General features: G+C 38.5%; 2 protein-coding genes and 2 non-coding genes across 4 annotated transcripts; 3 read left to right on the top strand and 1 right to left on the bottom strand.

Moving 5' to 3' along the window:
* Nucleotides 1-2,414: 2,414 nt before the first annotated feature.
* LOC112292439 (ARF guanine-nucleotide exchange factor GNOM) lies at nt 2,415-10,920 on the top strand. The gene is made up of 11 exons (XM_024540927.3): nt 2,415-3,440; nt 3,905-4,162; nt 4,483-5,600; nt 5,852-6,158; nt 6,553-6,873; nt 6,983-7,316; nt 7,519-8,654; nt 8,950-9,222; nt 9,305-9,567; nt 9,916-10,134; nt 10,573-10,920. Exons 1-9 carry the CDS (start codon nt 2,952-2,954, stop codon nt 9,563-9,565), a joined length of 4,497 nt encoding a protein of 1,498 aa, XP_024396695.1. The 5' UTR covers nt 2,415-2,951; the 3' UTR covers nt 9,566-9,567; nt 9,916-10,134; nt 10,573-10,920.
* Nucleotides 10,921-11,939: 1,019 nt separating this feature from the next.
* On the top strand, nt 11,940-14,926 carry LOC112292290 (putative serine/threonine-protein kinase PBL18). Its single transcript, XM_024540620.3, has 3 exons — nt 11,940-13,472; nt 13,591-13,992; nt 14,098-14,926. The coding sequence occupies exons 1-3, from the start codon at nt 12,498-12,500 to the stop codon at nt 14,527-14,529; spliced, it is 1,809 nt and encodes a 602-aa protein (XP_024396388.1). The 5' UTR covers nt 11,940-12,497; the 3' UTR covers nt 14,530-14,926.
* Nucleotides 14,927-16,117: 1,191 nt separating this feature from the next.
* TRNAQ-CUG (transfer RNA glutamine (anticodon CUG)) lies at nt 16,118-16,189 on the top strand. Its single transcript has one exon. It is a non-coding gene; the product is annotated as a tRNA-Gln (tRNA).
* Nucleotides 16,190-19,240: 3,051 nt separating this feature from the next.
* Nucleotides 19,241-19,312, bottom strand: TRNAQ-CUG (transfer RNA glutamine (anticodon CUG)). Its single transcript has one exon. It is a non-coding gene; the product is annotated as a tRNA-Gln (tRNA).
* Between the last annotated feature and the right edge of the window lie 4,981 nt (nt 19,313-24,293).

Here is a 24,293-nt window from a genome sequence, read left to right as displayed (position 1 = left end):
GTAAACTAGACACTCTTCCGATCGCATGACAGTCGATTGGGTTCGCTTCGTCCATCCTACATCCTGCGATTGAACACGCCCGAATCGCATAGTTCTGTCTGCAGTAATCTGGACTGTCAAGGGTGCAGATCGATGCGAGGAACGCCAATTCCAACTCACTCGGCATTGAACAATCGCTGACAAATTTCCATCTCCGAGTTCACATGCGGTGGTGGTCATGAATCGATATTGCACGATGAAGTGGATCCGGAAGCAGCAGGAAGTTGCACGGTATTGGGTTATGGTACCTATAGCCGCATAGCCCTCAGAACCCATAACCGCCCACTTTAAAGTTCAAGTTTGTTCTCTAGCACCCGATGATTTTCATCACTCAATGATTTACATCCACCAAACGAGTGTCCGTTTAGTCTTGATATTTTAACTGCATTAACTTGTTCTTCGGAATGAAAGTGATTTTGAGGTTTATATATATATATATATATATATATATGTTAAGGAAAAAATAGTATTGTCTTTTAATGGGTCTCTAATGAAAAAAATGAAGACGATTGTTTCAGATTTAAATCCCGCTGAATTCAAATCCTGTTGTTTATGTAAATTCAGAGTTTTCTCCTCTTATTTTTTCCCTTTTTTCTTAATTTCTTTCTTTCTATTTTCTTTTCTTTTCTTTTTGACTCTATGAAAAGTTTCAACTTGAGGTTCATGAGACAATTAACTCAAAAATAATTTTCGTGTTCTTAGTGTTATTTTAAAATTCAAACTAAGCGTCCAATCTCAATTGTTTCAAAGTTGTATGTTTACTTGTATTTACACTTTAATGCACATCCCTCCTTCAGTAATACATTTTTTGTATATTTATATTTTGTGAAAATGAAATTAGTACAATATTTTAGTTTGAGAAAAAATTATGTACTTAAGTCATGTTTAAAAATAACAAGTGTTTCAGTAATAGAGCATACATGTTCTATGCTGACTGTGCATGTGTGTCTCTCTCAATACATATTTTTCAAGATATATATTTTTTAAAGGATTATTTTTAATGAATTATTATTATTTTTTATTTTTTATGTTTACTTTATGAAAAAAAAACATGTGCAACCTAAGGACTATTTGTTTTAGTATAATGGTTATAACTTCAAGCCTTAGTTTAAAGTTTTTTAGATATAATAACTTTAATTAAAATAAATCAATGTATTGTAAAAGGAAAAAAAAAATGTTTAATTTCTATGCTTGAATAAATTTAGAAAAATCCACCTTTAGGTTATTTGTCGCATTGAAATATAAGGATATCCTTTTGTGTTGAAACCTTTCTTTGACATTATTAAAAGTTTTGTAAGTATAACTTTGTAAAGTATACTATTTTTTCACTCATAAAATTATATACATGTAAAATATTTTCATTTTTCATTACAAAAGTTTTTAAATTTCAATAACTCCTTATTATTGCTCAACTACATAAGGTTGGACTTCATGCACATCAAAGGTTATGGAAAGACACGACAGCTTTGTAGTTGAGCTGCCCTAATGATCATTTCCACCTCAAAATTACCAAGGTGGCATTTCCATCCTTGGATGATCCACTTTAAATATTGTTTTTGCTTGGTTGGAGTTGCCCACAAAATCTTTAAGTGCTCCCAAATTTACAACACACCTTTTCAAAAGCACCAATAACAAAAATAACTCAACACTTTCTTTCTAATGTTAAATTATTGTTTCTATGAATGATTTATTTTTTAAAATGTCATTATTGTTGTTGTTCACATTATAATTTGTAAGATATATATATATATATATATATATATATATTTGTAAAATTTAACACACATTTCGTAGTCGTAATTTTTATTTTAAAAATACGAGTAAGCTAAATTTTACATTTTATTTCTTTATATTCTATTAATAAAATAATTTTTTATTGTAATCCAATATGTAACACACATCTTTTAACTCAATAGATGAAAATATATATATATATATATATATATATATGTTTTATCTTCATTGGTTACCATAGCTTCTCTCTCTCTCCTCAGACACATTTATAATTTGTTGTTTTTGGATGTGAATTGAGATGGAAGCATTTGATTATATTTCTACATATGCTCTTCATGAAGTTGGTATTTTTTTTTAATAATAGAAGTTTAACAACTTCTGGAATTAGACCCTTCTAATAGTTCATAATGCACCTTCGCCTGCAGTAAAGTTTTAGTTACTTTAAATTACTTAGGCTTGACCTACAACCGACGGTACCGATGGGTCGGGCATAGGCTACGGTATGTATGGGAACACCCCAGCACCACTCAATGGAGACTTTTCTATAAAAATGAACAGATTTACCCGGAATGACGCGGGTGTTACCCGTGTATCAGGGTCAATGTTTAACGAGGAGAACACTGGGTCGTCATTGGCTAAAGCTTAAGGAAGACGGACTGACCGTGGCTATGGCGCCCTCGTTGTTGCATTAGACCGCATCCTTTGCGGCATTTTGCAGTGCGGGTCTCCTCGGAGTACCTTGACAGCTTCTGCAAGCTCGCTCGCGTACTGGTAGAGTTTCTAAAATAAAAATTACAGTATATTTGCTGTGCGTTCATACCGTGAAGAAATTCGTCCGAAAAAGCTTATTTCAGTTGGATGCGGGTACTTGCAACTTGGAGGAGAGGAGAGGAGACGACGCTGAGATCGGGGTCCGCACGACGGTGCTCTTGCATTGAATGAGTTGGTGCTGTTGATCCTAGTTTGGTTGGAAGTGCTTTCGTCGAGAGTTCAGCTGGTTCTAGGGGTTGGCATTGGAGTTGGACCAAGTTAGGGCACCGGGGTAGAGCCATTAGAACGAGCGTGAAGGATCGTTTCGCTTGAGTGACTGCTTTGGAAGCGGAGGTGTGGTGCCAGGGTTTTGAAGGGAATGTGAAAGTGCATGGCGTTGCTAGCTTTCTGAGGAATTGAATGTGGCAATGAGCCGATCTATTGGAACCCCAGGCCTGGAGATGGAAGGCGAGGGGAGAGAGCAAGCGAGGAGAAGCAGAGTGTCTCTGGCGTGCATGGTGAATTATGAGGTCAGTGCTGTGCTGGCCGTGATGCGTCGCAATGCACGATGGGCGGGTCGGTTTTCTGCAAGCGATGATCAGCTGGAACATCCACTCATCAGGTCTTTGAAGGGGCTTCGACGACTTGTGTTTACTTGGCGGCAGCCGTGGCCATCCATCGATCCTTGTCTGTACCTCTCTCCCTTCCTGGATGTAATACGGTCGGATGAGACCGGGGCACAGATTACGGGTGTGGCACTCTCTGCAGTGTACAAGATGGTTCACTTGAATTTTTTTGATTTAAACACGGCTCACGTGGACATCGCAATGCACACGGTTGTGGATTCTGTAACGAGTTGTCGGTTTGAAGTCACCGACCCGGCTTCAGAGGAGGTTGTGTTAATGAAGATTTTGCAGGTGTGTGGCTTTTAGAACTCCCTCGTATTATCTTTCCGACTTAAGAGAGCCGAATTTATGTTCACACATTAGCTTCATCACAATTCCTGTGAATTTGGTGGTTCGTGGTAGTTAGTTCAGCAGTACCGTGTGGTTTCCTGAAATCTTGTAGTTACAGTCCGGGAAGGCATTGCTTCTATATGCGTTTTGTAGGTTTATACGTAGAATTTCCGGCACTAGTTATCATGCTTCAAGCATGACCGAAGAGAGTTTAAATTCTCCTTTGTTCTTCTGTTGTATTTTAATATGTCATGGACATGGAATCGTGGTACTCTTGTTAGTTGTGGATAGATCGTTCCAGACGTTAGACACTTCTCTTCAGCATTCTGTTCTGCTGTGTTTGTGTTTTGTTCCCCCCCCCCCCCCTTTTTTTTTTTTTTTTTTTTTTTTTTATCAGTTACTGATGTCGATAGTGTGGTTTGTAGGTATTATTAGCCTGCATGAAAAGCGAGGCCGGGGCGTTGTTGAGTGATCGTGATGTTTGCAACATTGTGAACACCACTTTCCGGGTGGTTCATCAAGCTGGCAGCAAGGGGGAGCTCTTGCAGCGTACAGCTCGCTTCACAATGCATGAGCTTGTCCGAGCTGTCTTTTCTCATTTGCCTACCCTTAAACCAACGAACCTGACGATTGGTGTTACTCCCCTCAGCACGGAAATTAGCTCCAATCCTGGAAATGTCGCTGTAAGTCCTCTTGGGCGTGGACACAATCTTTCAGAATTTGCTGCCATATTCCACGCACAGTTAAAACGGGATTTTACAAATAGTTTTTTAATAGATGTGTAAGCTATTTCATTGATTAAATCTAAAGGCTTGGTAAAGGTTTACATTGTGGTCTGAAGATGCATCTAATCAACTATGCCGAGCAATCTCTTCTTCTCTTGTGATATTTGTAACTTTTGGTTGATGTGGTTAGAGATATTAAACAGTAGTATACCACTTTCTTTGACCCTTGTGTTAAGATGATTGAGAAGCTTAATTTATCAACGCCTGATTGTTGACAGGACCAGTCTGGATCAGAAGAGGGAAATAGCTTCAGTGGTCCAGTACAGACAGATGAAAACCCTTTCAGGGACGGTAGTTTGGACGTTGCAGACGCTGGACGAGCTTTGAAGATCAGTGATAAATCCTCCGAAGAGGATACCATTGTACTTCCTCCTCTGGATGGAAAGGATGGAGGCGGTCATGCTGCCATTGGGACCGTCGGTAGCGCTGAGGATTCCAATTTTGCAGCTTATGGTGTTCCATGCATGGTCGAGATTTTCAGTTTCTTATGCTCGCTTCTTAATATCGCGGATCCCCAAGGCCTTGGCCAGCTTGTATTAGCCAGTGATGAGGATTCTCCACAATTTGCCCTGATGCTGATTAATTCCGCACTTGAGCTGGGAGGCGAGGCCTTCAGGAACCACCCTAAGTTATTAGCCCTTATCCAGGATGAACTCTTCAGGAATTTGATGGAGATTGGACTTTCGCAGAACCCATTAGTGCTGTCGTTGGTTTTTGGAGTCGTTTTAAACCTGTACCATCATCTCCGGGTGCTAATGAAGCTTCAGTTAGAGGCTTTCTTCTCCTTCGTTTTGATCCGTCTTGCATCAGGCAAGTATGGGGCTACGTACCAGCAGCAAGAAGTTGCTCTGGAGGCTCTTGTTGACTTTTGCAGGCAGCCTACATTCATGCCTGAAATGTATGCTAATTTTGACTGTGATACCTCCCTAAGCAACACATTCGAAGATCTAGTAAATCTGCTTTCAAAGAATGCCTTTCCGGTGAACTGCCCCCTATCAGCTATGCATGTACTAGCACTAGAAGGTTTGCTTGCCGTGGCACAAAGTATGGCAGACAGGGTTGATACTGCAGTTCCTGCATTTGCATCAAGTACTTCGCCAAGTAACCTGGCTGGTGATAACCCGGAATATGTTCCATTCTGGACATTGAAATGTGAAAATTATGATGATCCCTTGAGTTGGGTTCAATTTGTGAAACATCAAAAATACATTAAAGGCCGGCTTATGGTGGGTGCTGATCACTTCAATCGAGATCCTAAGAAGGGCCTTGAGTTTTTACAAGGGATGCAATTGCTTCCTTCTGAGCCAGACCCTAAAAGCTTGGCTTGTTTCATCAGGTATTTTACTTTTTCAAAGAGTTATGCATTTGGACAAATAGTTTTGTAGTAATAGTACTGATTGATGGTTATGTGTGTTCCCTATATGTTAAGTCATTTGGAAGTACATTACTTTTGACTAGTATTATGATGATGCGTATATGCTTGTGTCTTTGACAGCCTTGTCACGTGAACTCTTCACGTGAAGCAGGTATTTTGATACTACTTTTTTGTTCTTGACATAAGCAAATATGTTGCGGCCTTCACTACAGGTATTGCACAGGATTAAACAAGAGCGTAATTGGAGATTATCTTGGAAACCCTGATGAGTTTTGTCTCCGAGTCTTAGATGAATTTGCCCAAACTTTTGATTTCAGTAACATGGGTATAGATGCGGCTTTGCGTGTTTTCTTGGAGGGTTTTCGATTGCCCGGTGAAGCACAGAAGATCCATAGAATAGTGGAAGCCTTTGCGGATAGGTATTATCAGCAATCCAAGGGTATTCTTGCCAGCAAGGATGCGGCTTTTGTTCTATCTTACTCAGTCATCATGTTGAACACCGATCAACATAACAAGCAGGTTTGTCCCTTTCTGGTGCAATTACTTCCTTTTATTTCCACCTTCTGGACGTTTGGCAAATTGTTCTTGTTCGTGTTGCTGTTTAATATACGCGATTGCAAGAAGTTTTTGTTAATGAAGTCTGGCAATAAATAGAACTTGAGTTTACTCTTGAAGAAACCTTTGCTTGTGTAGAGTGTGTACATAAAGGTTTTGAGCTACATTTCTCCTGAACATCACTGCTGAGTATATATTTTGCATCTAGTCTGTACCTTCAGGATCATCATAGCTGATTCTTTTAGTTTGTTTAGCAGGACCAGGCATAGTTGTAATTGAGAACATGAATCAACTATTTTGATTCTCGTTCAGTTCTTGGAAAATCTGGGGAAATGGTTGACGTTATTTTTGGACTCAGGTTCGGAAGAAAATGACAGAGGACGATTTTATTAAGAATTTGCGAAAGATTAATGACGGACAGGACTTGCCACGATCTATGCTGTCTGAATTGTATCACTCAATTGTGCGAGATGAAATTCGCATTTCATATGATAGTGGGGCTGGTGTTGCGGAAATGACTCACAGTCGGTGGATCGATCTGATTCGTCGATCAATGATTACTACACCGTACATTACTTGTGATGAGCGGCCTCTTTTAGATTATGACATGTTTCCCGTCTTGTCTGGTCCTTCCATTGCCGCCATTTCGGTTGTGTTTGATCATGCCGAGGATGAAGAGGTACGGCTAATAATAGAATGCAATAGTTTATCGTCGTATATGCTCATTTGTATGTAGGTACCCTCATCCACTGGCAGAGTGTAATTAATAGTTCTGCCAACATGTGTAGGTTATGCAATTATGTATCGACGGCTTCCTTGCAGCAGCCAAAATATCTGCTAGTCATCGCCTGGAGGATGTGGTGGATGATCTTGTAGTTTCTCTCTGCAAGTTCACAACTTTACTTAATCCTTTTTCTTCTGATGAGGAACCTGTTATCGCATTTGGGGATGATAAGAAAGCGCGGATGGCAACTGTTGCAGTGTTCGATATTGCCAATAAATATGGGGATTTTATCAGGACAGGTTGGCGAAACATTTTAGACTGCATTTTGCGGCTGCAGAAATTGGGGCTCTTGCCTGCTCGAGTTGCTAACGAATCAGTAGAGGACACTGATGCTCGAGGTGAGAATAGATACTTTTAACTTCATTTGCTCTGTGAAATGCTTTTGACATGCTTTTGTTAGTAAATCTCTGCACGATGTGAGGTCATGGTTTCTGCTAGTGCATCAAATCGGGAATATTGAGTTTGTGGAGCAGTTTCCGGAGTTTTCTTATTTTCTTCGATGAATCTCATGAAAATCATGTTTTGTTTGAAACATTGCAGGCGACTCCACATCAAGCAAACTTGCTGGATCCTCGTCGACAGTGGCTCCAATGCCTGATCTTATTCGTCATCGACGTCGCAACACCGGCTTAATGTCGAGGTTCAGTCAGTTGCTCTCGTTGGAGTCTGATGAACCACCCTCAGCCCCTACTGAAGAAGAGCTGGCTGCTCAGCAGCGCGCACTACAATGCGTTGAATCTTGTCGCATAGACCAGATATTTACTGACAGCAAGTTTTTGCAAGCTGAGTCACTGTTACAATTAGCGAGAGCGTTTGTATGGGCCGCTGGGAGGCCTCACAGGAGTGGAAGTTCTACAGAGGATGAGGATACAGCAGTCTTTTGCTTAGAACTCCTTATTACTGTCACCCTCAATAATCGAGACCGCATCATGCTTCTGTGGCAAGGGGTTTATGAACATATGGCCGGCATTATTCAGACGTCAGTCTTCCCGGGTTTATTGGTTGAGAAGGCTGTTTTTGGGTTACTTGGAGTATGTCAGCGTCTACTGCCTTATAAGGAAGATTTGGCGGAAGAGCTCCTCAGATCATTGCAGCTCATTTTGAAGCTTGATGCTCGGGTTGCAGACGCATTTTGTGAACGAATCACCCAGGAAGTAATGGTCTTAGTACGGGCAAATGCAGCACATATCAAGTCAACTATAGGCTGGCGAACTGTAACATCCCTTCTGTCCATAACAGCTCGGCACCCAGAAGCCTCTGAGCCAGGATTTGAGGCTCTTACGTATGTTATGCAGGACGGGGCTCATTTGTCTCCTGCAAATTATGTTCTCTGTGTAGATGCAGCACGTGCATTTGCAGAGGCCCGTGTTGGAGGACCAGGTCGGTCAGTGCGCGCGTTGGATCTGCTCTCAGATTCAGTGGGTTGCCTTACCACGTGGTCTAAAGTTCACTCCGAGAGTGCTGATGCTTCAAGTGGTGAAAATGTTGAAGAACCTTCCAGATATACTCAGGAGTTAACGGAGATGTGGTTGCGTTTGGCGCAAGGGTTGAGGAAATTATGCTTAGAACAGAGGGAAGAAGTGCGAAATCATGCCATCCTTTGTCTACAGGGCTGTCTTTCTGCAGCAGAGATTCTCAATTTGACTCCAGTATTGTGGGCTCAATCTTTTAAGCAGGTTCGTTGCTCAAATGCTTATTTGTGATAGTTGGATTGGTTCAGTGGTCCAGAAAGACTAAACTGTTGTTGTAATTTTAATATTTGGATGAGAATGTCTATTGTTTGGGTCGTCTATTAGAATAGGAGTATGTCGAAGCCCAGGTACAGGCCTATTTTCGTGTGTTGAATGCTTTAGTGTGAATGTTAGGCGAGGATGTTGCATTGGGTGTTGTTAGAGAGTGCGTTAACTATTGCTTTACTCTCGATGTCATTGTTTCCTTGTGTTTAAACGTTCCTTTATTTTGCCTTTTCAGGTAGTGTTGAATCTACTGGATGAGTTACTGGAGCTTGCTGTCAGGCACTCAAAGGAATATAAAGGCATGGAGGACACACTCGTCTTATCAATCAAGTTCCTTTCGAAGTCTTACTTACAGTTCCTTCCCCAGCTTGTTAACTTACCTTCTTTCGAATCATCGTGGTTTCAAGTTTTGAACCATATGGAGATATTCATTAAGACAAAATTTCGCGGCAAACGTAGTGAAAAGTTGCAGGAGCTTATACCTGAGCTGCTTCGAAATATTTTGCAGGTAATTGAATCTTTGCCTAGGCTTCTGATGGTTCAGTGATGAAATGCACGACTTCGCTGTGCTCATAAAATTTTAATTGCAGGTAATGCATTCTCAAGGAATCCTGGTGCAGCCAACTTCACCAAGCCAGGATAGTATGTGGGATTTGACCTGGAAACATGTAGGTAGCATAGTTCCTACTTTGAAACCAGATATATTAAAGGAAAATAGACCAGAAGTAAAGGATGGAGAGTCTGCAGTATCGCAAGAACAAACGCCTTCTGCATCAATTCCGTGTGATGTGGAGTCTGAATATACGATTGTTGAGAAGGTGGACAGCGTTAGCACGGGAGATCAAGGATGATCGTGAGAATCTTTCACTCATCTTGGTGTATTTTTGTCATGATGTCGTGTATGTACCTCTCAAGCTAGACCATACTTTTTACATGCCATCGCAAATAAAGCCTGACTTGGAAGCATTCAAAGCTTTTGTAGTTTGATGTAATATGTTAGCTTTCTATAGGAGGTCTGACTTGCTGAGATGTACTCTCAAATAATCCTCCAATTTGTTGCTCGCAGAGGGTAGCATATGAGGTACTTCATTTGACTTAGAAAATCAATCGTTGGGTTCTTTTTTCTCCCTTTTTTTTTTTTTGTCTCATCTGTTTGGTATTCATGTGTGTGTTTACCACTGACGCAGTTTTTTTGTTACAGGGTTTGATCTGTATTGTTCAATTTTGGGATTGCCGATATGAATGTCGGCTCAATTGAATTGTTAGTTTTCTGAAGATGGCTTTCTACGCTATCGTCAATTCCTTCTGATCTTATTCGTAGAGGATTATGAAGAGAAGATAATTTGAGTTTAGATTGGAATCCTGGTATTGATTGCTCAACGGCTTCGCTTTGCATCTGCGGTTCCAAATATTCTTTAGGGTAAGTATTTTCAAGAATTCTCCTGCTTGTTATTGTTCTAGCAGCTGAATCAAAACCTTTGCAGAGTGAGTGGAGTTGGTCATTTTGTGTTTGTTTTTGTTTTTGTTTTTGTTTGTTTGTTTGTTTGTTTGTTTGTTTGTTTGTTTTTTTTTTTTTGTGCACCTCTGTTGTGTATTATGGAACCCAGTTGAGAATGGAAAGAAATTATGCACTTAGTAAATATATCTGTAATTTTGTTACCGTTTAGTGTTAGAATGTTGCTTCTTCAGGTATTGCATATTTTCTGTGGATCCTTCACTTGATGAGCACTATATCATCGCTAGTGCTTTCTATCTGCATCTCGATCCTTTCTTGTGGTTTTCGTAGAAATGTTATTTGACTGGAAGTGTTTGTGAGGATCTCAAATTCAATGGTTGGCATTGTCATGTGCTTGTGCAGGTCTTTCCAAGTTGTGCATGCACACTAACCACTCTTATCACATGAAGGACTGCACTGCAGTGCGAATGAGGGCTTGAACCGAGAACTTTTGTAGTTGTACATTTGCCTCTAAAGGAATCCCCATTCACAAGCTGAAGATTTTTACTTTTCTAATTTCTTTTCCTTGTTTCACTTGAGAATAACCCCATCATTTCGCCTCCGTTTAGCAGTCTTCTGCAGCTTTATTAGAAGTTTTATATTTCAATTTGTTTCTGAAAACTGGAGTCAAATCTATTGGTGAACCTCGTGTTATTTTCATCATCGCCAATTTTTTCAGAATTGATCTTTCCAATTATTGGTCGTTAAAAATTCCTTCATATGTTCAAAGCTCCTTGACAGTTAAAGAGAAGATGCTCCTTTCCATTGTTATTGAATGGTATGTCCAGATCAGTTTTCACTAACACAACGAAAATTTGTTTTGTTTTGTATTGTTTCTTTTCTTTTCTTTTCTTTGAAACAATCAACTTATTATCCAGTAATGATAGTTACTTGTTGTAAATAAATTCAAAATTTGTTTCATTATCACAAACGTAACACTACCAAAACAAATGTGTTTGGATGCACTAATGTTACAACTTAGTTGTCGATTTGAAATCATGGACTAAAAACATGTATTATTAATATGGTTTCTATTCGCAACATTTCACACAATATATCTAAAAGTATATTCTGAACTCCACCATGGCATGTCCGCACGATCAAGTGCTTGAATCCTTCTGTGTAAAGTTTCCAAGGGACCAGAGAAGTTTGTAACATGAAATGTTAAGAAGGCAAAAAAAACTCAAATGGTACATCTGCTTGTGATCATGGCACACATTGCAGTCGCATGAATCCATTTATTTGCGATGGGACTGAAATCAGTGCTCAACAGCATCTTCTCATTCGGAAGACATCCACACATCGAAGACATTCAGCATTTGGATGCAAAATCCGTCTATTGACCAGTCATCCACCCATTCGCGAAGAGAATGATCGCAGACGGAGACACGGCGTGAGGCGGCGCTGGGATACACACACTGGCACGTGATTTCGTGATTTAGGCGAGAAGTGTCGGGAACTCTGCAGTGATTCCGCCATTCGCTCCCCCACAATCCGGATTTCTCCACGAATCCACGCCCCCTCCCACACACTGGCGCGCTCTCGCCCGCCTTCCGCCGGATGTTCCAGTCCCACACTTTCTGCCATTGCGAAAAACCATCTTTAGATTAACGGCGACAGTTGAGCGATTGCACTGCAGGTGTAGGTCGTATGGTGATCGATCTGGACTTGATGGGTAGCGAGACTTAGATCTTTTCTAGCGTCGACTGTGAGATTTTAGTCACATTAGCCTTCGGAGTCAGCTAGATTGTTTCGGCGGCGTCTGCCTTGGGGGTCACTCCGATGCGCTTCTGTTTTTTTGTTTTAAGACTTTTCGGAAAGACGGTGGGCGATCCTGGGCGATGTTTTCGTTTCCTGTTGCGGGCCGTCTAAGGTCGAGTGGTATCAATGAATGCTTGCGCTGGAGGGGCAGTTTCGATATTGCAACAAATCCAGTTCCAGTGCATTGCAACTCTAGATCTGTGTATGTGGGCCAGCTTGAAATCGGTTAGTTGTGGTGAGTGCCGTTTTTGTCGGCTTGTACAAGCGCTTTAGATCTACGCTCTCCTCAGCATGTCGCAGTCGTTGTAAGTGCTTGTCAGCACTGCTGCACTGATGTTGCAATTTATGATCTGCATCGAAATCACGGGCTACACATCCTGGTTTCGTTTTGCAGACGCCTTCTCCTTCAATGTGTCATTATCAATGTTACCTATCAAACGAGACCACTTCAATTTCGGAAGGTCGAACTCTCACATAACTCTGCACACCTGAGAATCTGATCCGAGGTAAGAACGCCAGGTGCATCGATGATGGAGAAGCCACTCAAGCAGTGCAAGTTTCTGTTTCGGAGATCAGTCGGAGATTTTGGACTTCTTGTATGCTTCACAGGCTCTATGACCAAAAGCAAGCGCCATGAGCCGGGTTCTCCTTCCAGCTCCTCCAAGGACGAATTTTTTAGTGACGAGGATGCAGATCTGGGTGTTTTCACCACAGATAGCTCCTCCGACGCAGACATGAACAAAGCTCCTGCAGGGAAGCTTGAAAAAAGTGGCACCAACTACACATTGATGCCACTGTCCGACCAATCGACAACGCCTGCCAAGAACACCGACTCTGAAGCCAAGGAAGAGTCCTTCGTGTTCTCACCTCCGGCTTTGAATGATGATGTGGTTGAATCTCCGTCCTTTAGAACTCTCTCAGATCCTCTTCTCAGTGTATTTTCATACGATTGCGCTTCGGGGGCGAAGGCCTCAGTTAGAATCAGTGTCAGTAAATCGGCTGGAAGCCGAAGATTTGGAGGCCGTCCGCAACCTCTTCCACGACCGGTCTCGAATTCGAAAACATATGAAAATGTAGTCAAGCCTGTATGGCTACCGCTGCCGGAGCCTCAGATTGTGACATGCAGCAGTGACTCCACATCTTCGAGCTCTAAATTGAGAATCAATTTTGACGCGGGCTCGTTTGTATCCACTTCGCCTAACAAGTCATCCGCGCCTTCAGGTTTGAGTGAGGTTGGGTCAGGGAGCAATCAGCTAAGGAAGAAGTGTACGAGGGGAGGGCTGCCCCTTCCATCACCGTCTGTGGCGACCAAATTGGTTCCTGGCATTGAATCTTACAATTTCAGAGAGCTTCTGGATGCCACACACGAATTTGCACCAGAGTGTTGTATCGAGAAGGGGGAGTTAGGCGAAGTGTATCGCGTGTGGATGAAGGACAGAGCTTCTGAACTAGGACTGAAGAAAGAAACGGTCGTGTTTCGACTTACAGCTAACGACAATCAGGTTAGTTATCCTGCACGCTGCTGAACATGAATGCTTTGGCATTAGGGTCTCAATTTGTTCAATGGTGTGCTTCTTCAATAATGTCATAATTTTCCTGTTTTGTGTGCGTAATTTCTAGACTTTGAAAAACTGGAAATCGGACATCCAAGTGCTGGCGCAGTTGCCGGAGACGAACTTGTGCCGGATCGAAGGTTACTGCGCGCACGAGGATGTGACATCCGACCAAGTAAAGAGAATAGAGCGTCTTCTTGTGTTCGAGCACCATCCTAATGGAAACCTTCACGACTACCTTTGCGGAATTCGTTCTACAACGCAGTTGGACTGGTCTATGAGGATCGGCATTATACTTGGTGCAGCTCGAGGGCTCTTGTACCTTCATGATCGAGCCCCTGTGCAAGTTCTGTACCGAGAATTCAAAGCCTCCAATGTTCTTTTGGACAAGGATTTCACTCCGAGATTGGCAGGATATGGCTTGACAGTGGCGAGTTTGCCTGCCGACCAAAAGTTCCCTTTCCAAACGGTACACTTCAAAATTTTCTCGATAATGTTTCCGAAGTTTTGCTCCTGAACTACACAAGAATAGCAGAATCGTTTGTGTCTCAATTAGCTCATTGTTTGTGTCCAGATGAAGAAGATGAGCCAGGCTCACGCCAAAAGAAACGTACACAGTTTTGGCATTGTGTTGCTGGAGCTTCTCACGGGCAAGTACAGCCGTGACGCATCCTTCATGGGAGACGAGAAGAACCTTGTGCGATGGGCTGGTCCGTTTCTCAAAGATGATGCTAAGCTGCAACTTATTTTAGACCCACGCATCAAAGCTAAGTGCCCTTTGAAGGAGGCTTTGAAGCTCGCTGAATTAGCCCTCCAGTGCCTAAAAAAGAAAGAGGTTCACAGACCAAGCATGTCAAAAGTGGTCGACACCCTCAAAACCATCAAAGACAACTCCAGCTACAACTCCGACCATAGCTCCAAGAGCAAGGAAAAAAGGCGGGCTACATTCGGAGGCATTTCTTTCAAAGAATTTCATCACGGGTCTGAAGTAGCAGGTGGATGTTGATCCTTGGAAGATACGTCGGTTGTCTTAGCTCCATCAGGATCTGTTTCAAGCTTCCGGACCCGCTGTCTACAGAGATGGCAAAACCTCACAAATTGATACAACCCCGGCTCCTACATAAGTTGTCTCACTAGCATTCTTAACTTGGCATGTATATATTAATCGCTGCATTTTACATTGCACTTGGAAGTCGCAGGGAAGTTTTGTACATTACTTAACCATTTATAGCGGATGCTAGTTGTGCACTACCCACATAATCACTTAGCTTGCAACATCAACGTGTAGTACTGAAGGAAACATCAGTGATTTTTGCACAACTATAACCCGTTTCTTACATTTTTAAGTTGTTGCATATGGGTAGTGACTAAGACGTATGAATCAACTCGTTAATTTACTACAATTGTGGCTCGAAACGGAAGACGGATGTTGCTTTGCTGTGGGTGATCTAACCGTCTGGCTTCGACTTCTGTAACACACGAGCAACTCGACGTCTAATGCAGACAAAGGATTTGTGTTGTGTCGAATGGCACAAGCTCCAAGCCTTCAACATGAGACTATGAAGAGTTCTACATTATTAACGGGCAACACAATATCCGGGTAGAGATGCATTAAAAAAATATGGATAGATATAAAGGTAGACATAGATAGATATATATGCACCTGCTCCATGTGACGATTGTTCGGATACATACACAACAACATCACTTGTACTGAAGAATACCATCAATATCGACGTAACAAAATAACCGAGTCACATGCTGCAATCCAAGGTCATTGAAACGGAATATAGTCTCTTCTCTACTGGTGAGAAATGCTTGACGAAATAACACTAATTAGTACGGAAGGAACTACGCAGGGTGCAGCACCGACAGGGAGGAGGAGGAGGAGAGAAAACAAAAGGAGGCAGCAACAGAAATGGAGAAGATGTGCAGGCGAGGGAAGGGAAGGGAGGGAGGGAGGGAGGGAGGGAGGGAGACACAGTGTACCGCAATCCCTCAGAAGAGGGCGAGGTGTGCGGATGTTATGGATTCGGGTGGAGAATTTGCCCATATTGGTTCAGGTAGAGGTCCAGCAAGAAAGAAACGCGCCGTGATAGATGATGCTTGGAGCGAGTGTTCCCAAGGATGCGGAAGGATGCGAGCTCCCGAGATGGGCGCTCCAGTCAGGCACCATTCGCATGGTTTGAAGGCGGAGGTGCAGGAGGAGGACAGCCCCGGTTGAAACAAAATCCTGAGAGGGAGGCGGGGGGAAGAGGTATGTGACGGATATGAGAGAGCCTTGCAGCATCGGTCGATCGATCAACAGGGAAGCAAGCATCAGGTTGTAGAGAAACCCCGTTGGAAAAGTGTGGCATGGGTGCTTCTTCTCGCAGCTGATTGTATGTGTGTGTGTGTGTGTCACTGCTGCGTACGAAGCCGGGAGCTTCCAATAGCAGCGGATGGAGCAGGGACTGGGGCAGCTCGATGCAGGCGGAGGGCAGCATGAACTAACTGGTCAGAGATACCATTGTCGAGAGTGTATATGTATAGGCATCTATCGTAATTTAGCACCTGCTCGATTCCAATGTGCTTCTCGGCGCTTCGATTCGGTTGGTCCCGTAGTCTAGCGGTTAGGACATTGGACTCTGAATCCAGTAACGCGAGTTCAAATCTCGCCGGGACCTTTTGTTTCCCCTCCCCTCCCTTCGTGCGTCTCATCGAAGTTTTTTATTTGACAAGTTTTTTACTTATTTAAAACTGCATTAAAAATGCCATGTAACTTGATGTTTAAGTGAGAAGTCTTGTGGTTCTTAGGAGACTTCCACAATGCATTTTTTTATAACTAATATATATGGAAGAAAAAATAGGGCCATTCTTAGTCTTATCAATGCGGTTCTTGTATTCTAGTCTTAGTTTAAAACTTTCTAGCAACTTTATATTTGCAATAGCTATTCTAGTTCTTTTTATTTTTTATTTAAATCTTTTTTCTTTAACTTTTTCTTTCTTTAATGATACATCAGCATATTATCTTTTAAGTTTTGTTTAGATTTATGTCCTTGGCCATTTGACAAGAATAACACTCAAAATATCAAAAAATTTACTTATTAGAGAGTGGATTAATCCATGCTTTGAAACCATCAAAGCATTTGGAGGTTGCAAATTACTCTCTTCTACATTGGTATTGTTTTTTTAAGATCAAATTTTTATATATTTTCTTTTTTTAGTTAGAAATTTTGAAAACCTTACAAATGTAGTAAATTTAGAAGGATTGAAGAATGTCATAGTACAAATATACAAACAAATGAATAATTTGATGTTTATTATGCATCAAACTTTGTCTACTACTTTAACCAACTTCAAAAGTAGTTAATCATTGAAATGGGATTGAATTCTCTTAAAGATCTAAAATCCTTTCAGTTTGTACCAACATATATTTCATTACAAAGTAAGATAAAATGGATCAAAACAAAATTGAATAGAATTAAACAGAATAGAACATAAAAGACATAATAGAGGAGAAAAAAATATAACATTAGAGAACAACAAATTTGAACCAATCTTTACTAAGAGATAGGAACCAAAATTATATCTAATTGATAGTTCCAAATGGCCTCGGTTATCACTATATATACTTTATCTAATCATCTTGGAACTTTCTAGAATGTCTCTAATAGTGGGTCTTATCTTAATAATCGTCCTCCTAGAAGGTTCTAGAGGTGGGCCCTATCTAAATAATTGTCTTTAATTCTTCTAGGATGTTTTATGGTAGACCCTATATGAACCACCAATCTAGTCCTAATTCTAAAAACTTCTAGAAACTTCTTAAAAACGGCCCCAATAATTTATCTCCATACATAAATAATATGATTATCTTATCTATATCTTATTATAGTTAATCCTCCTCCAATAATGTTGAACATCCTTGTTTAATCTTGATGGTACATTTAGATTATTTCTTGACAATAGATGAGATTTCGTATAAGTTCTCATATTGCATCGTGGATGGAATAGCCTTTCCTGAGGACCTTGTATTGAAGTTGCAAATATCCATTGCCACGACAAAAGTAGCAATGCTCCAAAATATTGTCTAATTTATACTCTTGTTGATCATCAATCACAATTAGTGGCGGTGGTGGTCAGTGTCAATCCATAAAGTGCCTTAATTTAGTATGAAACTCCTTAAGTTATGAAACATGGAAGACCAGATGGATCCAAATATGACATTGTTATATCTTGGCATCTAAAGCATATGAAGATTTTAAAATGAATCTTAAGGGACATGATTTTAGATAAGTTTGGATCGTGATGTTTGAGCTTTTGTATGCTCTTGCAAATCATGTCAATATAACAAAGCACATAACATGACATCTCCTAGGCTATTGCAGCCAATTCCACTATCTACAACACATTGGAAGCAAGTGGCTATGGGCCTCATTACGTATTTACTGTAGACGTCTCATTATTACACCATGGTTGTTATCTTTGTGGACCGACTTGCAAAGCAATTTCACTTGGCTATGGTGCAATTTGATATTGATGTTCCAACACTTGCACATGTCTTTTTTGACATTGTCTTTTGTCACCATAGATTACCTTGTGTCATCATTTCAAATCAAAATCTCTGCTTTACGGGGACTTTTTGGCAAGCCTTCTTGAAGCTACTAAGTATACAACTTACCATGTCCACGACCTTCCATCCTCAAATGGATAGACAAATAAAACATGAAAATTAGACCTTACAAGATAGGCTATGGGTATTTGTTGTGGTTTACCATAATGATTGGGATTAATATTTGACATCCTTGGAATTTACTTACAATGATAATATTCTAGTAAGTATTAGTTATTCACCATTTCTCCTTAATACCAATCAGTATCTGATTATGCTAGTAACTCTTCATCCTCCCATCAAAAATAACCTAACAATGGAAGAGTTTATACAATAGCTTACAATTGCCCTATAGGAAGCTCAATATTGCCTCTTTACCTAATAGAATGGACATAACCAGTATGCAAATAACCATCGGCAACATAAGACCTTTTGAGAGGATGACCAAATATTACTTTTCAAATCTAATTGTCTACTTCCTACATCAATCTAAATCCATAAGTTAGCAACTCAATGGCTTAAACCTTTCCACATTTCTTTAGTGATTTCTGATGTTGCATATTTGTAAGGTTTTCAAAATTTCTAACTAAAAAAAGAAAATATATAAAAATTTGATCTTAAAAAAACAATACCAATGTAGAAGAGAGTAATTTGCAACCTCCAAATGCTTTGATGGTTTCAAAGCATGGATTAATCCACTCTCTAATAAGTAAATTTTTTGATATTTTGAGTGTTATTCTTGTCAAATGGCCAAGGACATAAATCTAAACAAAACTTAAAAGATAATATGCTGATGTATCATTAAAGAAAGAAAAAGTTAAAGAAAAAAGATTTAAATAAAAAATAAAAAGAACTAGAATAGCTATTGCAAATATAAAGTTGCTAGAAAGTTTTAAACTAAGACTAGAATACAAGAACCGCATTGATAAGACTAAGAATGGCCCTATTTTTTCTTCCATATATATTAGTTATAAAAAAATGCATTGTGGAAGTCTCCTAAGAACCACAAGACTTCTCACTTAAACATCAAGTTACATGGCATTTTTAATGCAGTTTTAAATAAGTAAAAAACTTGTCAAATAAAAAACTTCGATGAGACGCACGAAGGGAGGGGAGGGGAAACAAAAGGTCCCGGCGAGATTTGAACTCGCGTTACTGGATTCAGAGTCCAATGTCCTAACCGCTAGACTACGGGACCAACCGAATCGAAGCGCCGAGAAGCACATTGGAATCGAGCAGGTGCTAAATTACGATAGATGCCTATACATATACACTCTCGACAATGGTATCTCTGACCAGTTAGTTCATGCTGCCCTCCGCCTGCATCGAGCTGCCCCAGTCCCTGCTCCATCCGCTGCTATTGGAAGCTCCCGGCTTCGTACGCAGCAGTGACACACACACACACACATACAATCAGCTGCGAGAAGAAGCACCCATGCCACACTTTTCCAACGGGGTTTCTCTACAACCTGATGCTTGCTTCCCTGTTGATCGATCGACCGATGCTGCAAGGCTCTCTCATATCCGTCACATACCTCTTCCCCCCGCCTCCCTCTCAGGATTTTGTTTCAACCGGGGCTGTCCTCCTCCTGCACCTCCGCCTTCAAACCATGCGAATGGTGCCTGACTGGAGCGCCCATCTCGGGAGCTCGCATCCTTCCGCATCCTTGGGAACACTCGCTCCAAGCATCATCTATCACGGCGCGTTTCTTTCTTGCTGGACCTCTACCTGAACCAATATGGGCAAATTCTCCACCCGAATCCATAACATCCGCACACCTCGCCCTCTTCTGAGGGATTGCGGTACACTGTGTCTCCCTCCCTCCCTCCCTCCCTCCCTCCCTTCCCTTCCCTCGCCTGCACATCTTCTCCATTTCTGTTGCTGCCTCCTTTTGTTTTCTCTCCTCCTCCTCCTCCCTGTCGGTGCTGCACCCTGCGTAGTTCCTTCCGTACTAATTAGTGTTATTTCGTCAAGCATTTCTCACCAGTAGAGAAGAGACTATATTCCGTTTCAATGACCTTGGATTGCAGCATGTGACTCGGTTATTTTGTTACGTCGATATTGATGGTATTCTTCAGTACAAGTGATGTTGTTGTGTATGTATCCGAACAATCGTCACATGGAGCAGGTGCATATATATCTATCTATTCATATTTCATCAATGCATTATGAAAATTTATAGATCCTAATGAAATATATTTTGAGTTTTGTATTGCAAGCAACATTCTAAGTATAACATAATTAAGAGTTTTATGAGATATTTGTTTTGGTGTAGCTTTTTTTATAATGATTGATCATAAGGAGGTCTTTGAGATCTATTAGTTTGTTAAAGAATTTAATGAAATTCTTTGTTAGCTAAATGTAAATCCTTAAGTTGTCAGTAAAACTTGTTTCAAAAATTATTATTTATGGATTTAGAGTTTGATGTTGTTTTGGTTGTTAATGTTAAGAAGTTATATGTATATATGATTAAATTTTTATAATTACATGAAATATTATCTTTTCAATTGATTCTTTTTAGATGTCATCTGTTGTTTTATAGCTTTTCATAATTTTTGATGAAATATTAGGTTTTCAGTATATAAGGTGTTTATATAGGTATAATTTTTTTAAATGAGTGCTTTTTTTAAGGAAATATTGATTTGACAATTGTTTGCATAGAACCTTTTAGTATTGAGTAATCTTTTGTAAGAAAAAAATATAATTAAAATATAAATATAAAGAATAAATGTAACAATTTATACGATTTAATTATTTTTCTAAAAGAACATGCAAAGCACAATTTTAAAACTTGTTGTTTAAGAAGTAAAATGATTACAAAATTTGAAGTTGACTGGATACAAATTTAGATATTTAAGATTAGTTGATTGGAAAGTCACCACTTTGAATCATACATGAACATTCTAAACTTATTTGAGTATTAATCTTACTTTGGTTTTTTTGTTTTGAAAAAACAGAATCTATTTTGTTTTTTTGGAGATTATTCTTAAAATAGATAATTTATAGTAAGAAAATATGTATATAAAAACTGAAATTCTAATGAATGTGGAATAATAGATTTGATGTTATTTTAATATAAATATAGATAAAAATAAGTTTTGATTTTTGTTTGTTTGTTTGTTTTGTTTTGTTTTGTTTTGTTTTTGTTTGTTTGTTTGTTTGTTTGTTTGTTTTTTTTTTTTTTTTTTTTTTTTTTTTTTGTATTTTCTTTTTGCAAAGAAACCAAAAAAGACATATAAGATTCTTCTTAACATCTGGATATTAACATTCTATTTTACATCATATTTATATGATAATATTTTTCACATTTTAAAGAAAAAGAATTTAAAGGTTTGTGGTAGAAATAAATTAGTTGAAGGGCTTTAGAATTTAACTTATAAACACTAATAAGTCCTTGAAATATTTCGTTGTAGTGATTTTTTTGTTGATGATTTTATAAAAATTATTTAATAACGTAATTATATGAAGAAAAAAAATTTTATGCATAAGGAAAAAATCAAGAATATTTCTTCAAAAAAAAAAAAAAAAAAAAAAAAAAAAAAAAAAAAAAAAAACAAAAATGACTCTTACTTATAAATTCTAATTGGATTTTGAAACTACTACAAATTTGAAGAACGTATTAGAACAAAAAATTTAAGATGGTAAGGTTGAATTTATGATTGGTAAAATTCAAGGAATTACTAAGCATAGAATTTATGAAATTATTATTAATGCAATAAAGAAGAAATAATACTCTATATGAGATATTATGATATCAAATGCACTAGAATTAAAGACAATGGAATACAATGCACGTAAAGAGGTACAAATGCAATTTTTTGATGATTTTTCACAAGTTAGATTTACAAAAAAAGAAAAAAAAAGAAAAAAAAAGAAGAAGATTTAAACCTCTAGTTATTATTTTTAAAATCATTTGATAAGAGCTACTATAAAAACTTTGATAAAATTGGAAAAATTAGATGAAATAAATATAACATTGAAAGATTATGATTTTAAAATCAATTTGATGTCAAAAGAATTATTAAAAAAATAATGACCTATTGATATTAAACATCAATGTAAGATAAGATTAGCAAACAATTTAGAGAAAGATTTGCATGGAGCTTGTCTCTCTCTCTCTCTCTCTATATATATATATATATATCAAGGTAATAATAGAAGATTTCACTCATAAATAAAATTCTTTTACATTAGATATATCTATATATCCTATTATTTTAAGACAACCATTTTTTACTACTACACAAATAGAGGCAAAATTAAAGGATGATGGTTTGATTTATATGATAAATTGAGAAAAAAACTATTATCAAATGAGAAATTTGAAGAACTTAAGGATTTTCTCCACAAAAAATTATAAAGTGGAATTACAATGGTTTAAATAAAATTAAGTTTTTAATATTTTTTTTTTAAAAATATTATCTATTGGAATTATTAGATTCATAGAAGGTTGTTTATTATCATTTAAGACAATTGAAAAGATAAAAAAGATTAAAAATATTGAGCAAAACTTTAAAAAAAATAAAAAATTGATTTAAAATGAATTTATTTTAGAATCATTTGGAAAAATAAGATTTGTAGATATTATAAAAGAATTAGATTATTTATTAAAATTCAAATTATAAGAAATAAATATGATTATTAGTATATTTTCTATAGAATTTTTTAATAAAATTATAAAAAAATTAAGTGGCTAAGAAGTACATGTTGAAACTAAATATAAATCAATAGAAAAGAATGTTAAACCAATGGCTTTACTACCACCATTTGATTGTGAAGAAAAGATAAGTGGAATATACATGCTACAAAATTTGAGAGATCCCAAGAAGGTAAGACATGAATTTACAAATACTATATTAGATGAATTATAAGTTAGATCTAAAGAATTTTTGAAAAGATGCTTTCATGATATGTGATATGGAAAGACATTTGCATTTCAATCACATGAAATTGGATGTATTGATCCAAGTATTATAGTACCTATGGCTATTTTTACTATTGCTCATGAGCCAATCATAGATGTTAATTTAAATCATGTTATTTCATTAATTTTGTTGTTTCACACTTCAAATTTATGTAACTTGATATTTTATAAAACTCATGAAATGTGAAGCATTGAAGTAGTTATAGCAAATAAAATAAATATAAACATAAACATAAATCAAGAAAACAGATCATAATCAAATTTTGTTCCTATTTTATTTTGAAATAAATTGGAGTTAGTTAAATGATTTATTCTATGCAAATTATGTAAATAGCTTTTAGAATCTACAATAAGTAGCTTTGGAGAAAGAGAATGGACTTGATGCAATCATTGAAAGAATGCTACAAACAAGCAAGATGAGCATGACATAAGTGAAATAATCAAAACAACTCTTTCTAAAGAAGAAGAAAATTGAAAAAATTAAAAAATTAAAAAAAAAATACAACAACAACTTGATACTATAATTTGGTATTCTTTTTTCTAAGCTGTCACTACAATAGCTGTGCATTGGCAAGTACTGAATCTTCAATTTTCCAAAAAAAGAGAAATCTAAAACAGAAGCATCACTGAAATTATCCAACCCACTAGGAAATCAATACACTAATCAACCGGCTATTTTAACACTCATCAACACTAAGCATAAGTCCTGCTCAGTTTGTGAAGCAAACTTGCAGAATAAGCTTCTAAAAAAATCACAAATAAAAAAAAATAAAAAATAAAACTAAACTGTGGGCCAAATCCCCCGTCAGCCGCCATCGCAGCGTCAGTTGCGTGACCAAGGAGGTACAAATCCAGCTCCATCGCCTTGATTCGCTCCCATTCCTTATTCGCCCCTTGACTTGGAGGAAGCTCGATGAGAGGCATTTGCCTTGTTTCTTGTGCAAAAACGTGGCTTCGGCTTCAACGTTCGGGGATTAACTTCATCTGGGTGCTCTGCAGTAGTCAGTAGACGTGATGAAAATTCGGCGATGGTTTGGGTTCGAGAACGGAGTGCTGTTTGCCGAGAAGAACTGGAGAAAGGGGAGATGGAAAGGATTCTAAAAGAGGGCTTTTTCATGGGGTCCACAGGCCTGTCCAGAAGGCCGCGGATACAGGAAGAATCATCCGTTGCGGTTGACTCTGAGCAGTAATTTCACGTAATGACCCCGGTTTGATTGTGCGAATCACCTGCTGGTCCACTTGTTTACCATTTCT

This window comes from Physcomitrium patens, chromosome 15 (assembly GCF_059467195.1).
Source record: "Physcomitrium patens ecotype Gransden chromosome 15, ASM5946719v1, whole genome shotgun sequence".
In the NCBI taxonomy this organism is placed as follows: domain Eukaryota; kingdom Viridiplantae; phylum Streptophyta; class Bryopsida; order Funariales; family Funariaceae; genus Physcomitrium; species Physcomitrium patens.
This window is presented reverse-complemented; position numbering and strand designations above follow the sequence as displayed.

Excerpts from the sequence above, each read along its gene's own strand:
- LOC112292439 (XM_024540927.3), top strand. The coding sequence starts at position 2,952 with ATGAGCCGATCTATTGGAACCCCAGGCCTGGAGATGGAAGGCGAGGGG. Across the intron at positions 3,441-3,904 it reads TGTTAATGAAGATTTTGCAG|GTATTATTAGCCTGCATGAA; the intron begins GTGTGTGGCTTT and ends TGTGGTTTGTAG. Across the intron at positions 8,655-8,949 it reads GGGCTCAATCTTTTAAGCAG|GTAGTGTTGAATCTACTGGA; the intron begins GTTCGTTGCTCA and ends TTGCCTTTTCAG.
- LOC112292290 (XM_024540620.3), top strand. The coding sequence starts at position 12,498 with ATGATGGAGAAGCCACTCAAGCAGTGCAAGTTTCTGTTTCGGAGATCA. Across the intron at positions 13,473-13,590 it reads TTACAGCTAACGACAATCAG|ACTTTGAAAAACTGGAAATC; the intron begins GTTAGTTATCCT and ends CGTAATTTCTAG. Across the intron at positions 13,993-14,097 it reads AAAAGTTCCCTTTCCAAACG|ATGAAGAAGATGAGCCAGGC; the intron begins GTACACTTCAAA and ends GTTTGTGTCCAG.